The sequence below is a fragment of the Pan paniscus genome, chromosome 1 (assembly GCF_029289425.2).
Source record: "Pan paniscus chromosome 1, NHGRI_mPanPan1-v2.0_pri, whole genome shotgun sequence".
Taxonomy (NCBI): domain Eukaryota; kingdom Metazoa; phylum Chordata; class Mammalia; order Primates; family Hominidae; genus Pan; species Pan paniscus.
The window spans coordinates 51119924-51138124 of NC_073249.2; the positions used below are offsets into that span (position 1 = coordinate 51119924).

Sequence of the window (18201 nt, forward strand, 5' to 3'; positions counted from 1 at the left end):
ATATATTCTACTTGCTTTTAGCATTTTATTTGACTTCCCCACTGGAAAATAAGTTTCTTGAATGAATGAATGAATGAATGAATGGGGAACAGATGTGTGTGCATGTATATACATGTAAATATGTTTAAAATAACAGTGACCTGAGCATATTTAAATGATGAGAGAAGGCACTCAGAAGTGCACAATGGTTATAAATCTAGGACTGGAAACAGATAATGATAGGAATTAAGATTTCTGAGAATACAGGCAGAGAAAGGATAGAGAACCCAGGTGGGGGGACACATAACAATCCCTCCTATCTAACAAGAATACGGTAACAGGAGAGAAGGAGGAGAGAACAGTAACAGACACAAGTAGGTCTAGCGGGTTCAGTTATGGGAAGGTGAGGGTGCTCCTGTCTAGTGACTTCTAAATACTCTGTAAAACTGGAGGAATAAAGTCAACTTTGAAGAGTAGAAAAGGGTAGATTTGTATGATGCAAGGGGGCTAGAAGAAGAGTAGTGATCAGAGGTTTAAATGGAATAAAGAAAATGTGAATACCTATCAGATATCATACATGCATACAGGCACAGATGGATGGGTATGTGCACATACATTTGTACATATGTCTTTAAAAAGTATATATATAAACATACTATATATTATATTACTTAACCATCATAACAACACTGTAAGACAGGTATTACTGACCCAATTTTATTGATGTAGAAACTGGCTCAATTAAGATTAAATAACTAGGACAACTGATTAAAATCCTTTAATTGCCATCTGAATTCACCAGTGTAGTTTCAGAGATCCTGTTATAATCATCCCTTATAACCCACACTTTTCCTTTATATAACTCATTACAACTGCAGGTATATAGTTTTATATTAGTATTAGTCAAATGCCTGTTTCTCCCACTGGATGATGAGTTCCAAAAAGCCATGAACCATGCACCTGGCACATAGTAAATGTCTAATAAATGAAAAAATAAAATCTAGAGCTATTTTTTAAAAGCTACAAATTGGTACTAACTATTTAAGGGACTAATTTGGCAATAGCTATTATCATTTAAAATGTGCATACTCTTACTCAGCAATATTTATATGAATCTATGTAATAGAAATAGACAATAGAGTACGTATAGATATAGTTGTATTGATGTAGATAAGGCTTTGTACTTGAGATTTCTCTGTAAGAATAAAAAATGAAAACAATCCAATTATTAACAAAGTAATAAAATAAATCGTGATGTGTCTGAGAAAGAATAAATGTATTAGTATATATTCTTATATTTAAATGGGTATAAAGATAGTAAGTAAAGTTGGGAAGGTTTTGTGCACGTAAAGGTTAGAGGTTATTTCTGGGACATGGGAGTGAGGGAGAAAAAGGAAGGACCATATAAATAAAATTGGGTCAGTAATACCTGTCATATAGTTTTATTATGATGGTTAAGTAACATAATATATAGTATGTTTATATGTATACTTTTTAAAGACATATGTACTAATGTATGTACACATATCCATCCATCTATTTAAAGGCATATGTACTAATGTATGTACATATATCCAACCACATATCAATCTTTCCTACCTGCCCAGGAAATCAACTCTTTATCTACACTAAACAATGCAGGAAGCCAGCGTGCTATAAGTTAGACTTGCAGGAAGCCAGACTGCTATCTCTAGGGACAATCTAGGAAGCTAAACAGTAACTTCTATAACAATTGATTAATAACTGACAGCTTCCCTAATTTTGTCTCTGCCTCTAACTAGGACCAACCAGAGAAAGCCAAATATGTACTCCTAACCAATCACAAGGACGTCCTGTTTCTAGTCAGCCGGTCTATAGCTTCTCTATGTCAGCAGCCTCCCATCAGGGCATACCCAAAGCCTTCCCTTTTCTTCCCTCTATGAACCTTTCATTCCTTTGCTTGCTTTTAATTCTCTGCCAAGATGCAAGTGATGACTGGCTGACTCCCTTGCTACAGCAAGCTCGAATAAATAGCTTTTGTTTTTCTCATTCGGTTATTCTTGTTTGTTTCTAGATGGTTCAACTTGTCTTCCATAGTAACAGAAGTTTAGCTGGGCATATGGCCAGCTGAATGAAGACTTTCTTTTCCAGCCTTCCTTGCAGCTAGATAGGTTCATGAGACTACATTCTGGCCAAGGGAATGAAGTTGAATATGTTGTGTGACAGGCAGCACTCAGGAATGTGCTTTAAGATAAAGCCAGCATGTACTCTTTGTCCCTTCAAGCCTAGTGTGACTTGATAAGCTAGAAATAGGCTGGGTCTCTAAAATATTCTTGATAGAGCAGAGCTACCACACTAGCCCCAGACTTTTATGTGACAGAGAAATAATAACAATAACAATAATAATAGCAGCAGCAGATACATTTACATAGCCTTACAATGTGTGAGGCATTCTTCTAAGCTCTTAATAAATACTAATTAATTCAATCATTACAACAATCCTATAAAGTAGGTTCTATTATTACTGTGTTTTTTAGAAAATGTGACACAGAGAAGTAACTGGCCCAAGGACAAACAGTTTTTAAGCTACTATTATTTAAGGGTTTCTATTAATTGCAGCTGAACTTAAACCCAATTAATATGCCCTTAGAAAAGAAGATTAAACAACTTAATTATATTAATTATGAATTAATATGCCCTTAGAAAAGAAGGTTAAACAACTTTTATGTGGGGTTGATATCCAAGGTCTGACTGCAAATCCCACTTTCTTTGATGGATTCCCCCCCAGAAACAGGTCAAGCTGCTCTAGAGTCTCTTTCCACCTCCTTTAACTCATGTCCAGAGACACAGGATCAAGCATGGTCTGCTCAGAGAATCAAACAGCAAAACTTTAACTCAACTTACAGAAGACAAGTATCTTGGCCTCTTTCCAAGTTGGTTTTCGGGTGTTTAGATATTTAAGCTGATCAGTGTAAACATCACCAAGTAAACCAGTTTCAGAATTATGATCACTAACCATCTACTATTTGTTACATATCTATCAGATAAGCTTTGCATTGAGGTCTTTAGTTTAAAATATCTAATATCCCTATGTGTTTAACAGACAATTCTATTAGAAAACAAAACAAAACAAAACAAAACATTAAGACAATTTTTTCAAAACTTACCTTGATCATTCTGGATAGGTCGCCAGCATCTGCTAGTTCCAAAACTATGTTTAGTTCATTATCTTCAATGAATGATGCATAATATTTTATTACATTTGGATGGTTGAGTTGCTGAGAAAATAAAACAGGCATCAGAAAGTTTTCTTACTGTAAATATCCAAGAGTCACTTATAGTTTTGTACTTAAGAACAAACTTCACCGTATTTTTTAAATTACAGAAATCTTAACATGACAGTATACTTTTCTTTAGTGAATTGTGAAACAAATATTACAATTATTAAAAGTAAAACTAGGTATGAATTAATTTATCTTAATATTCTTTATTAGAAATAATATATTTTACGTTTAAATCTTAATTTAAAAGTACTGCTATGCCCAATAAGCATATCAACAGATGCAAGAAGTAAATGATAGAATTAGGTCGCCAACTGCTAAAAATTACATCCTCAAAATGAGAACTTTCATTTAGGAACACTCAATGATAAATAAAGTATCCCTTTTTACTCCTACTTGGAAGTTATGGCTGGTCCTAGAATAAGTCCAGCTAGTAGACAAAACACAGCTGGTACCTACTATATTATATCTAACTATTGCTTTTATATCAAATAACATACAGGACTTATTCATGTGAGCCAATTCATAAAATCATCCCTAAGAAAAATTTTACCTTGTAGAAATATAGGTATCAGTCCCTACTCATTTGCAATCCTTCTGTTCAATCTTTAAACATATTAATACAAGATGAATTGTTTCTCTGAGAAATTATGCAGAAAGTATGGGTGACTTTCTTCTTTCTACTTAAAGTTTTCGCTGCAAATTTTCTATGATGACATGCTATTTCCACAGTAAAAGTTTACATATATTTAAGCCAGCTACTTCATGTGCCAAGAAATAACTACAACTAACAGAATAGTCAGAAAACATTGTTTTGACCTTACTTTCTTCCTTTTTGCATAAATCTGGTTCATTTTAGGCACTAACACAAACGGATGGCATAAAAAAAGAGCCAAGTCTTAACTAAAAGTTAAAAATACAACATAGGCCACAGTATTTCTCAAAAGAAACTTCACTATAAAAGAAGCAGTGCAGAAATAACTGAAATCTCAGTCATATTCTTAGTAGATGAGAAACTAAAAAGCTAATTCCTGGCATACTCTTTACATGCACTCTGTCTAAGTCTGGAAAAAGTATTGAAACATTAGAAAATGCATGTGAACCATTTTGATTAGTCCACATTCTCAATATAATACATGTTGAGATAATGCTAATTTGCATTTATATTACTTAACCTTTAGAATATGTCTTGTTGGGGTGGTCAAGAAAAAAAAATTCTTCAATGTTTTATGCCCATTTTATCTATTTCCTACTTTGAAATGAGAAAAAAAAGCTGGTCCTACAAATGTTCTGATTATGTTATTTAACAATAAATCCAAAAAATAACTACATTCTTCAGTATACTGAAATTTAACCTTATATAATATTACTTGAAATCAGTGTAGCGTAAGTCTTAAAAACCTTTTTGTGTTTAAGTGTGATATTTTAGTAAATCACTTTTATCACCATGTTATGTTCAAAAGAGTCAACAGTTCATTAATTACCTTAAGAAGATCTATTTCTTTGATGCAATCAGCACGTGCTTTGGCATCCATTAAATCAAATATCTAAAAACAGAACCCAGAATTACTTAATAAAATAATAACCTATGGTTCAAGCTATTGTGTAAATTCATTTTAATACTCTACATGTAATTATTTGTACACTAAGGAATTTTCTTTCTGATTAGCTTTTCTTTATTAAGGAGTTCTGTAGGTATCTTATGTTACCAACATTGCTTACATTTTCAGCAGTCAGTATTTAAAAAAAATGGATAAAGAGAACAGGTAGATATCCCTTAACACTCAGGTCTTAAGTTCCAATGAACAAAATTAAAGTTGTGATTATTAAGATGATAAAGTAATAGCTAATATATGTTGAGCAATTAATATATGCTAAATGTACTGCACAACCTTATGAGGATGATAATAGTAGTATTCCCATTTTACAGATGAAGAAGAGAAGCTTTAGAAAGCTAAGGAGAGTGACAAAAGGTCACACAGCTAATCAACAGAGCAAGCAGAATTCATTCTCAGAGTTATCCATCTAGAACCCAAGCACTGAACCATTAATCTGTTCCATCAAATCATGTCTAAAAGGTCTGATGCATGCATTCTTGACAAGGGTGATATCATTCCAAGGGGGTGAAAATTGGTTCTTTGTGGAGAAGGGTAACAAAATTTTACTCTATTAAGTATAAAGTATAGATACACATACAGTACTACACATAAACAGATATACTGTATTTGTGGAATTAAAATTTCATGGGTAGAGGTAATTAGGAAGAAATGTCTAAACAGGCAGCTTGGGGGAAGGATAATGAAGAAAAGGTTGAAAAATATTAACCTACTGTTAAAAACATAAAAATAAAAAATACAATCAAAAAGATATTTCATGTGTCTCTGAAAACACAAATCTCTCAAAGTTCTAAGTGTCTGGAAAACAACATTTAAAAAAGCAATATCTTAGAGACTGCAAAAAAAATCTAAGTCAGTACTGCAAGCTGATTAAAACCCTAGTTACATAACAAATAAAAAAATTAATGACATTTTTAGTAATCAGCTTGATCAAGTCTTCCTGATTCAGCCAGCTAACATTCCAGGAAAAGAAGGTACAATGTCAAAGGAGTGGCAGAATCCAAGTCTTTTTAATTAGAGAAGTAGTTATTAGACACTACCAGAGAGGGCTGGCCTCTTTACACATGACGCTTTAAACTTCATTACAATCTTATAAGACAGGTAGTATTGGCCAAAATAACAAGATGAGGATTGAGGCTCAAAAAGATTAAATAATATGCTTATGATCATAAAACTAGTAAAGGACAGAATCAGGACTTGAAGCCAGGTTGTTCTAGCTCCATAGTCAGTGTTTTCTCAATGAGCCAGGCTGTCACAAAGTCTAATGCATACACAACTAGCTAATAAGTATTAAAATATATGTGTGTACAAAGTGTAGTATTAGAAACCTAAGGAAGAAATTCCTCCCATGTAGGGTAGCAGGTACCATTAGAGGTGAACCTTGAAAGAATTATAGGATTCTGCCAGTCAGAAACAAAAGATATCTAATGCATAAAAGTAAATATGGAATAAGGGTGTATAATTACAGCTTATAAGAGGCAACTTTTTCTAGATATCATTCTTAATATCCAAAGATACACAAAGTTCTAATTTGTCTTAATTTAAAAAACCATATGAAGATATTAGATAAGATTATAAAGCAAAAATAAAATCCATAAACTCACTGCCTTAAAGAATTTTAGCTTTGGCTCAGTCCCTTCTATTTCTTGTACAAACGCATGTGCTTTTTGCATAGTGAAAATAGCAGTATATAAAATGATATATATGCTTTTTCACTAACATTATTTTGGTTCTACTACTTCTAATGAAAACTTCAAGTATCAAATTTACGTTCTGCAACTTTTAATGTAAAATAGTTGAGCACTGCAGTTTAAGATTTGAAAAAATATAAAGCCTTACCTTACTTGATGGTTTACAAAAAGAGACAGACTAGATTACATCAAAGTTTCTCCCACTTAATCAAATAACAGAAGAAGAAATATGTATGCCGGTACATATATTAAAGAGAGTTAACTTCTCTTTCTTCCATTAGCAGTAATTCTAACCATGTCAGCCACAGTAAACTCATGTTAACTACCATGATTTCAGAATGGAACAGAATGCAACACAATGAAACAACAGCAAGGAAAGGAAAAGGGGTTAAAAAAAAAAAAAAGGAAAGGACTATGAGTGGCAAATCACTATCACAAAGTTCACATAAACTATCTAGTAAGATATGTTTTAGCTAACATTAAGCTGTTGTATACATTAAGCTTTGACAAAATGAGCTAGATATAAATGGACACCAATAGCAGGGGTTAAAAAAATTACCAGTATTAAAGAACAAACCATATGACACTATTTATGGAAGGAAGGAAAAACCTTGCAGAAATTTTCTCCAAGAGCATCATAGTTTTAACTCTATACACAAATTATTAATATGAATAACCTGATCCTGAGTACAGACAAGCTTAAACTGTTAATGTCCACCCTTTCTACATATAAAAAATCCATGCCGAATGCCATCTTACTATCAGATTTTATTACAGATACAAATAAGAAAACCATCTTGCAGTCCTTTAAGATGCACAGTGTCAGATGCAGAATGCAGACTGCAACACAGAAAATTAACACGCAACTTGTAAGTGCTACTTGTTCAAACTGATGTAAGAACCTTAATGGGGGTGAGCATGGCTGGCTGGAAGGGCTCTCAATAACTGATTTATATAAGCAGGAATGCGTAATGCCCTTCAGGAAAATATATGTGTGTGTGTGTGTGTGTGTGTGTGTGTGTGTGTGTGTGTGTGTGTGTGTAAAATCGAAAGTTCTTGAACTGAAGGAATAAACTTTACATTTAGCAATTTCACATAGAAATGCCATTCATTCCCCCAAAGGGATTATTATATCAACATGTTAAACAATAAAACAAACACTAATGGAAACAGAAAAATTTGAACTTGATATTAGTTATAGGTATGAAACACACACACACAGACTACTTGCACTTTAAATCAAAATGGCATGAGAAATAACTGATTCTTGACACATCATGAATGCTGATGCCATTCTCAGGAAATGCTATTTACAAGGAATTTGAGATAAATCAAAGATATACTGGAAAGCACAAAATTGTAAGTATATCAGATCTTGATGTAATTCCTGGTATTTTTGTTTGTTTGTTTTAGGAGGCAGAGAAAGAATAATGCCCATATAGTACCAGTAATTAAAATGAAGAAAATCACAAACTTGGAGACATATATGTATTTAATCTCTCAGTAATCAATGTCTCTATGATGTGGAACAACATTTTTAAAAACAAAAGAGGGTGAGTGAGATAAGAATGAATAATAGATGTATAAGAGTTTTAGGAAACCATAACAAGATACAACATATCAAGATAGAAACATGCTACATACAAAATCTTTAATTCAAGTTATAAAAATTAATTTAGAATTACAAATTGACTTTTATTTTTAACTGAATTTTCAATAATACCAAAAGTCACTCCTCAAACACAGGGAGAAATAAGCATTGATGGCACATCTAAAGCAAAACTAAATTCTGAGCAAAATACATTTACAAATACATTTAACTGGAAATTCAGAAGTATCTTATCTTTCTCTCAGCCAACAAGTCAAGACAAAAATAAATAATAATGAATATTTAGATTACATCATTCCCAAACACAGATTCAAAGCTGTCCGATGATTTCATGAGCAAGAAAAAGCAGTATGTCTTGGGTGAAAATATGGACTTTGTAAGAATATCTTGCATATAATATGTACAAACAAGTCTTTAGGAGGCATCATTTTCATTCAGCTCCACCAAAGTTTCTTCAGGTTTTTAAACTCATTTTATACTTGGTAAGAGCAAGGGATGAGCTGTGGTTAGGCAAGTAATGACACATTCTTGGTATTCTCTGAATCATTTTAAAGGTTTTCTTTTGTCATCTTAAAATTTTGCCAAAATTACTCATAGCTAATCAAACTGAAAAGGTTAACACTAGATTTCTTTAAAAGGAAATGAAATCCTTCTAGTAACTTAACAGAAATATCCCCTTAAAAAGGCATATGTCAAATTGTTAGAAGAAAGACCATTCAAAATGCAGAAAACAAAGTACTTAGAAATATATACTAAACAAGTTTTTGTTTTTGTTGTTTTTGTTTTTTGAGAGAGTCTTGCTTTGTCTCCAGGCTGGAGTGCAGTGGCGTGATCTTGGCTCACTGTAACCTCCACCTCCCGGGTTCAAGCGATTCTCCTGCCTCAGCCTCCCAGGTAGCTGGGACTACAGGCGTGTGCCACCACACCCAGCTAATTTTTGTATTTTTAGTAGAGACAGGGTTTCACCATGTTGGCCAGGATGGTCTTGATCTCTTGACTTCGTCATCTGCCCGCCTCGGCCTCCCAAAATGCTGGGATTACAGGCGTGAGTCACCGTGCCCGGCTCTACAGCCAGAACCTTCCTGTCACTACCCTTCAGATGACTGACTCCTTATCCTCCACCTACGCTTAAATTTCACATCCTCGGAGAGGCCTTTGCTGCACACTCTATCTAAAATGCTCTCCTCCTCTAGTTTGTCTCTAATACCACAGCATGGTCATTTCCTTTTTGGCTATAATTATTTGATTTATTTTTTGCTATAATTATTTGATTTATTGTCTATTTTCCACACAAAAATGTTGGATTTAATTATTGTGTCCCACTATTGTGTCCCTATTGTCAAGTACAGTGTCTGCCATATAGTAGTTTAACCCCAAAATGTTAAACAATCCATAAAACTGGAAATTTTCTGTTTCTTATCTGCTTAGAAATGCTTAAGATTGCAAGTACAAGTAATTAAAATTAAAAAGCTTTAATTTTAAAGATAAAAGCCTATTCCATCTTGACAAGTAAAAACTAACATTAATTTACCAAATTGTTCTGTATTTTTTAAATGACATTTATGAATTATTCTTACAAATGCTTAGTTTTCATTTATTCAAATAACAATTGGAAATCTGAAAGGAAGTCTATAGAGATTAAATGAAGTTCATAAAAGCTGCAAGATAAATTTATTAATCACAATGAACACTGAAGAAGAGATTGAAGGCAGAGCCACAGAGGTTATGAATATATTAAAATCAGTCTATGTATTATGGAAGTGCTATCATTGTCCACAAATTTCTGATCATATATAATCCTAATTTCTAATTATATGCAAACATGCAGAATCTAAACTTAAGATGATAAAAAGTAACTTATTAATAGAAATTAAAAAGTCATTTGCTTGAAAAATACTTTAAAGCAACTAACAAATATAAGTAAATAAAAGGTAAGCATTCAATATCAAAGAATACTTTGGGGAAGACTTTTTGAGATCACCTGAATCAAAAGGTAAATCTGAACAATATTATCACTTTATGTTTATTTGTATAAATACATAAAGTATTATTTTAGCTTTTCTTCCTAAAATAAATCTCACTGACAATGGCTGCCACACAGTAAAATAGTGTTATCTAGAAATATAGTTAAGAGTAAGCAAAGAGAAATTAAGCATTAATGAACAAAGGATCAAAATACCTCACATATTATTTAAAAATGAGAGTAACAATGGTCAAAGAACTAAGAAACAGTGAGACCCAAAATTCACACTACTGTAACACTATGTCAGACTGATGAAATAAAAACCAACTTCAATCCTATAGCTCTAATCAATGAGCAAAATATAATAAAATAGAGATTGCATATACCAGATCAAAATAAGTTTTTGATAATCTTCCAACATAAAGAACGTAAGTTTTGAGACCCAGCTCACAAACTCTGTGAAGCCTCTTTCCTAAGCTCCTCCTCACACCTGTTCTCTTCAAGGCTGCTCCTATCACAGTGACTATCTCATTATGTTAGAGGTGTCTTTGTTGTACCCCCACTAGAATCCCATGAGTCTCATTATGTTTATCTTAATCTTCCTAAAGCCTTAGACACTGACCAATAAACACTAGGTGGCCAATAAATACTGGAGGAATGAATTCAATGATCAGCAGGAAGGGAAGCACTGAAGAAGGAGGCAAGAGAGAAAGAAAAGCAAAGTTGGTACAGAGAATTTCAAAATTGTTTTATTAGTTAAGGTACCATCTTATTTTTTTGCAAATGAACCATGATGGGATACAGGTAAATTTTCAAAAAGATTGGTTAATGTTGCCATATACTGTAGGCTCTCAGATCCCTTTATGATTTCCAAGAAGTAACACGCATTTAGCGCACACACTCTTCTTTCCCATACAGGTAACAGGCAAACCTGCAGGAAAATGGCCAGAGCTGAACACATCCTTTGTTAATAGCCCTCAATCAGTGAACTAAATGGAGTGGCACAAAGTAGGGAAGGGCCTTAAAAACTAAGCTGAGGATTCTGGATGGTATCTCATTAAAAATTTGTAAGCAGAGAAATGAATGATAAAACCAATATTTTATGAACTCAACCAAAGTATTCAAGAAGGAGTCTAGTGGACCTGGGAACAGTAATACAGTTCTTGAGACAAGTAATATAGCCTTAAAATAACAAGTTGCATGAGGAAATTCAATATTTAATTCTTTAGGGTTTTTTTAAAGAGTTAGGTTAGCATTCTTCAAAAAGGAAAAGCATTGGTCAGCAATATTATAAAATTTTGTATTTTAAGCTGCAGAGATGACATTTTAAAAATAAAGAACCATGGGTTTTCCTGTTCAGCACAAGTGTAATATGTCACAAGAATCAATATGTCTAAAATGCAAATATATTTCTCCTTACAAAGGTTTAAGGCGTTGCTCCCTAATAAATAAGGTAAGAATATCTTCACAATACCATTTCTGTCTTCTACGAAGAAATTAGGTTTAAACTAGATGTCACAATATCAACACTAAAGCAGAAAGGAATGGGATAATCCAAAAGAATAAACTTTAACTTCCTACAGTAATTTGAGGTTTATCACAGCGTAAAACAGAGGCAGCTAGAGGGTAATATCCAATTAATACTGAATGGAAATACAATTGTGCAAATTAACTCACACTTATTCAAATTCCCAATCAATAGAAAAATGCAGCAAGAGCTTTTTTCTTCCTCCCTCCACCCCTTCCTCCATTCTTTCTTTCTTCCCTTCTTTCTTTCTGTTTCTAATGAGAAGGTTCTGCAATGTAAAATATAATCATTAGAGACAGAATTGAGCCCTGTTTTCCACACTCAGAATCAGACAAGGGATCCAAGAGTCCCCAGAGACCTCCAAATGGATCTCAATCCATCCAACCTCCCATCTTGACAATCTGTGGCAGATTGGCAGCTATGTTCTCTCCATTCTATTCTGTATGTTAAGCTTGTAATTTTACTTTGAAAATAATGGATTTTGAAGATTGTTACTCTACTTGAGAGTCCACAATGCATCCTCAATTGCCTACGGTTCAAATTCCTCTGTCTGGCTCCAATGCTCACCACAATCTGGGCTCATATTTATAGCCTGGCTTAAGTTCCAATTCCACCAATTCCAACAGCTCAAATTGACATCTCCATTCTGTGAACTCTTATTTAAATCAGGAACCCATGCCACAGGGTTTAACATTAAACTGTTCTAGATAGACTCTTGTTCCCCTGGAGGGCAGGAATAATACCACTAGTTTCTTTTTTATTTCCCTGGGTGCTCAGAGATCATAGTAGAAATTTAATCCATTTTAAAAATGAATCAGAGTTCTTTTGTAAGGGAATAATCGTTCCAAAAGTAATCTCTTTCATAAACACTAATAACTACATCCCATATTGTGTTTTCTTAAGCTCTGAGTGGCATATTAAAACAGAGAAGACTGCAATTCTTATATGCTGCTGGTGAAAACTTACACCAATGCAACTTTGGAAAGCAACTTGGCATTAACTTGCAGTACACATGCATCCCCTGTGGGATGCAGTCATTTCCACTCTTAAGCACAAACAAGAGAGAAATTCTTGTATGTGTATACTAGGAAAGACATGAGAATATCAGAGAAGCATTGTTTGTAATAGCAAATAACTGTAAACAACTTAAACAGCAATCAACAAGAACAAGTGAATATTATACAGTAGCAAAAAGGATAAACTACAGCACATGCACCAACACGGACTAATTGCTCAAACACGATGCTATGTGAAAAAAGCAAGCTGTGTGTGAGTGTGTGTGCGTGTAATACATATATAAAACATGCTTCATTTATGTAAAGTTTAAAAAAATGCAAAAGTAAACAATAGACTATTTTAGAAATTCATACCAATGTAGGAAAAACAATAAAGAAAAACAAAGGAATGATAAACATTACATTCAGGATATGGTTATCTCTGAGGGAAGGGAGTGGCACACACATGTCGAAAATATTTTTAATGTTTATTTCTTAAGCTGCCTTGTGGACATGCGGGTATCTCTATTATTGTTTACATCTAACACATACACCAGATAAAACCTTTTATAAATCATCAGTTTCATTTTTAAATGTAAATTAAAACTGTTCATCTCTATATTGGCTGTCACAAGTATACTAATCATCTTAAGAAGTTTAAAAAAAAAAAGACATTTAGATTTCACAGGTCTCTGCAGAAAAAAGATAAAAGAGTTTGAAAGCAAAATAGGCTGTAGCACAGGTGAAGAATAACTATTACTATAATTGAAAAAGGGAAGTAAAAGTGTATGATTCACTGTGTGATTTACTGTTTGATGTCATACACACTGGAAGGCAGAAAGACAAGTACTTTCTAGGCCAGAGGACCTCATTAGGGCAAGTGAAACATTCAGGGCTCTGGCAAGTGAGCATTCCAGGGTAGCTCAGTTGGACTGCAACTCCAGGGTTAGGGCAGGACTTGGAAAGAGGAGCTGGAGCAAGATAAATGAATTTGAGAAGACAGGAAAGGGTCTGGATTAGAGAGCAAATCTGATTCCAGAATGACACAAATACAATAAGAGATTTTAAAGTTAGGTATCAATGTTCTAATTTTATCTGCCTCGTTTTTATTTCCAAGTAAATAAAGTTCACTTCATTTTCCTTTCATTTTTTTGCTGGTATAGTTTAACTGCCATTTACTAACTTCGGGCAGTACATTTTGTGACTCTAGTTTCTGACTACAGTGCCTATAGCTGTAGAACTTCAGTGAGTATTCAACATCTAGTTAAATGTCCAGGTAGAAGTAATGGTGATGACTCAAATCTGCCTCTTAAAATCTAGAGTTGTGAAAGCTTTTTGAGGTTCAATACGAGCTAAATTTTTAAAGCCTAGAAATAGTGTTAAAACTAATATTTCCACTCCATACTACACTTGATTCTGGCTTTTAAAATACAACGTTCATTCTTTCCCAGCATTCTCAACTTAAGGCTATCAGTACCCAATCATTCAGGATATACTTTTCTCATCTATAATTCACATAGTATAATTTTACATTGATTTATATAATTAAAGTCATCTTACCTGCACTTTTTTTAAAGCTACTGGTACTCCATCCAAGAGACAGGCTGCTCTATAAACTTCACTAAATTGTCCGCGACCAATTTTCTTTTCTATTCGAAAGTTGGCTAATGTATTATAGCCCATATCCGGTCGTAAGGCCTTCTGTAATTAAAAATGTCAGAAAAATTTTCAATCACACAATATACACGCAATACACACAATCATTGATCATTTTCATATATGTAGGTGACACATAGGGTAAGTTTGCAGACATCCATTCACTCAACAACAAATATTTACTGAACTTATGCCAGGCACTGTCCTACACACTGACGATACAGTAGCAGACTAGAGAGACAATAATCCCTGTACCTGAGGAACTTACATTCTAGTGAGGGGAATAAACAAGGAATACATTAAAACATACATATATATATATGTGTGTTTTACTAAATATATAAAACATACATACATATGTTTTAATAAATATATAAACATGCATACACGTTTTAATAAATACATAAACATACATGTTTTAATATATAAACATACATATATGTTTTAATATATAAAACATACATATACATGTTTTAATAAATATATAAACATACATATATATGTGTATATATGTATTTTATACATATATATATATATATTATGTGAGATAGGAAAGCCTAAAAAGGAAGTTAATTAAGGAAGAAGGATACAACATAGGGATGAAGACTCTGAACTTTTAGATAAGAACTCCTTGCAAAGGATACCCAGGAATTGAACTCAGCTCTGCACCAAGCAGACCTAATAGACATCTACAGAACTCTCCAACCTAAATCAACAGAATATACATTTTTTTCAGCACCACACCACACCTATTCCAAAATTGACCACATAGGTGAAGTAAAGCTCTCCTCAACAAATGTAAAAGATCAGAAATTATAACAAACTGTCTCTCACACCACAGTGCAATCAAACTAGAACTCAGGATTAAGAAACTCACTCAAAACCGCTCAACTGTGTGGAAACTGAACAACCTGCTCCTGAATGACTACTGGGTACATAACAAAATGAAGGCAGAAATAAAGATGTTCTTTGAAACCAACGAGAACAAAGACACAACGTACCAGAATCTCTGGGACGCATTCAAAGCAGTGTGTAGAGGGAAATTTATAGCACTAAATGCCCACAAGAGAAACCAGGAAAGATCCAAAACTGACACCTTAACATCACAATTAAAAGAACTAGAAAAGCAAAAGCAAACACATTGAAAAGCTAGCACAAGGCAAGAAATAACTAAAATCAGAGCAGAACTGAAGGAAATGGAGACACAAAAAACACTTCAAAAAATTAATGAATCCAGGAGCTGGTTTTTTGAAAGGATCAACAAAATTGATAGACTGCTAGCAAGACTAATAAAGAAGAAAAGAGAGAAGAATCAAACAGACGCAATAAAAAATGATAAAGGGGATATCACCACCGATCCCACAGAAATACAAACTACCATCAGAGAATACTACAAACACCTCTACGCAAATAAACTAGAAAATCTAGAAGAAATGGATAAATTCCTTGACACATACACCCTCCCAAGACTAAACCAGGAAGAAGTTGAATCTCTGAATAAACCAATAACAGCTTTGAAATTATGGCAATAATCAATAGCTTACCAACCAAAAAGAGTCCAGGACCAGATTGATTCACAGCCGAATTCTACCAGAGGTACAAGGAGGAACTGGTACCATTCCTTCTGAAACTATTCCAATCAACAGAAAAAGAGAGAATCCTCTCTCTTGATCCATGATCAAGTGGGCTTCATCCCTGGGATGCAAGGCTGGTTCAGTATACGCAAATCAATGTAATCCAGCATATAAACAGAACCAAAGACAAAAACCACATGATTATCTCAATAGATGCAGAAAAGGCCTTTGACAAAATTCAACAACCCTTCATGCTAAAAACTCTCAATAAATTAGGTATTGATGGGACATATCTCAAAATAATAAGAGCTATCTATGACAAACCCACAGCCAATATCATACTGAATGGGCAAAAACTGGAAGCATTCCCTTTGAAAACGGGCACAAGACAGGGATGCCCTCTCTCACCACTCCTATTCAACATAGTGTTGAAAGCACCGGCCAGGGCAATTAGGCAGGAGAAGGAAATAAAGGGTATTCAATTAGGAAAAGAGGAAGTCAAATTGTCCCTGTTTGCAGATGACATGATTGTATATCTAGAAAACCCCATTGTCTCAGCCCAAAATCTCCTTATGCTGATAAGCAACTTCAGCAAAGTCTCAGGATACAAAATCAATGTACAAAAATCACAAGCATTCTTATACACCAATAACAGACAAACAGAGAGCCAAATCATGAGTGAACTCCCATTCACAACTGCTTCAAAGAGAATAAAATACCTAGGAATCCAACTTACAAGGGATGTGAAGGACCTCTTCAAGGAGAACTACAAACCACTGCTCAAGGAAATAAAAGAGGATACAAACAAATGGAAGAACATTCCATGCTCATGGGTAGGAAGAATCAATATCGTGAAAATGGCCATACTGCCCAAGGTAATTTATAGATTCAATGCCATTCCCATCAAGCTACCAATGACTTTCTTCACAGAATTGGAAAAAACTACTTTAAAGTTCATATGGAACCAAAAAAGAGCCCGCATCGCCAAGTCAATCCTAAGCCAAAAGAACAAAGCTGGAGGCATCACGCTACCTGACTTCAAACTATACTACAAGGCTACAGTAACCAAAACAGCATGGTACTGGTACCAAAACAGAGATATAGATCAATGGAACAGAACAGAGCCCTCAGAAATAATGCCGCATATCTACAACTGTCTGATCTTTGACAAACCTGAGAAAAACAAGCAATGGGGAAAGGATTCCCTATTTAATAAATGGTGCTGGGAAAACTGGCTAGCCATATGTAGAGAGCTGAAACTGGATCCCTTCCTTACACCTTATACAAAAATTAATTCAAGATGGATTAAAGACTTAAATGTTAGACCTAAAACTATAAAAACCCTAGAAGAAAACCTAGGCAATACCATTCAGGACATAGGCATGGGCAAGGACTTCGTGTCTAAAACACCAAAAGCAATGGCAACAAAAGCCAAAATTGACAAATGGGATCTAATTCAACTACAGAGCTTCTGCACAGCAAAAGAAACTACCATCAGAGTGAACAGGCAACCTACAAAATGGGAGAAAATTTTTGCAACCTACTCATCTGACAAAGGGCTAATATCCAGAATCTACAATGAACTCAAACAAATTTACAAGAAAAAAACAAACAACCCCATCAAAAAGTGGGTGAAGGACATGAACAGACACTTCTCAAAAGAAGACATTTATGCAGCCAAAAAACACATGAAAAAATGCTCACCATCACTGGCCATCAGAGAAATGCAAATCAAAACCACTATGAGATACCATCTCATACCAGTTAGAATGGCAACCATAAGAAAGGAAACAACAGGTGCTGGAGAGGACGTGGAGAAATAGGAACACTTTTACACTGTTGGTGGGACTGTAAACTAGTTCAACCATTGTGGAAGTCAGTGTGGCAATTACTCAGGGATCTAGAACTAGAAATACCATTTGACCCAGCCATCCCATTACTGGGTATATACCCAAAGGACTATAAATCATGCTGCTATAAAGACACATGCACACGTATGTTTATTGCGGCACTATTCCCAACAGCAAAGACTTGGAACCAACCCAAATGTCCAACAATGATAGACTGGATTAAGAAAATGTGGCACATATACACCATGGAATACTATGCAGCCATAAAAAATGATGAGTTCCTGTCCTTTGTAGGGACATGGATGAAATTGGAAATCATCATTCTCAGTAAACTATTGCAAGAACAAAAAACCAAACACCACATATTCTCACTCACAGGTGGGAATTGAACAATGAGAACACATGGACACAGGAAGGGGAACATCACACTCTGGGGACTGTTGTGGGGTGGGGGGAGGGGGGAGGGATAGCTTTAGGAGA

General features: G+C 34.3%; 1 protein-coding gene across 4 annotated transcripts in view; it reads right to left on the minus strand.

Moving 5' to 3' along the window:
- NEK7 (NIMA related kinase 7) overlaps positions 1-18201 on the minus strand; it is a 165356-nt gene that overhangs the window by 55097 nt on the left and 92058 nt on the right. For all 4 annotated transcript variants that reach the window (XM_003823069.4, XM_055110070.2, XM_063597983.1 and 1 more), the window contains 3 exons: positions 14202-14342; positions 4724-4786; positions 3126-3236 (listed from right to left, as the gene is read on the minus strand). In XM_003823069.4, coding sequence (XP_003823117.1) covers positions 3126-3236; positions 4724-4786; positions 14202-14342 — 315 coding nt within the window. The remainder of the gene's footprint in view (positions 1-3125; positions 3237-4723; positions 4787-14201; positions 14343-18201) is intronic.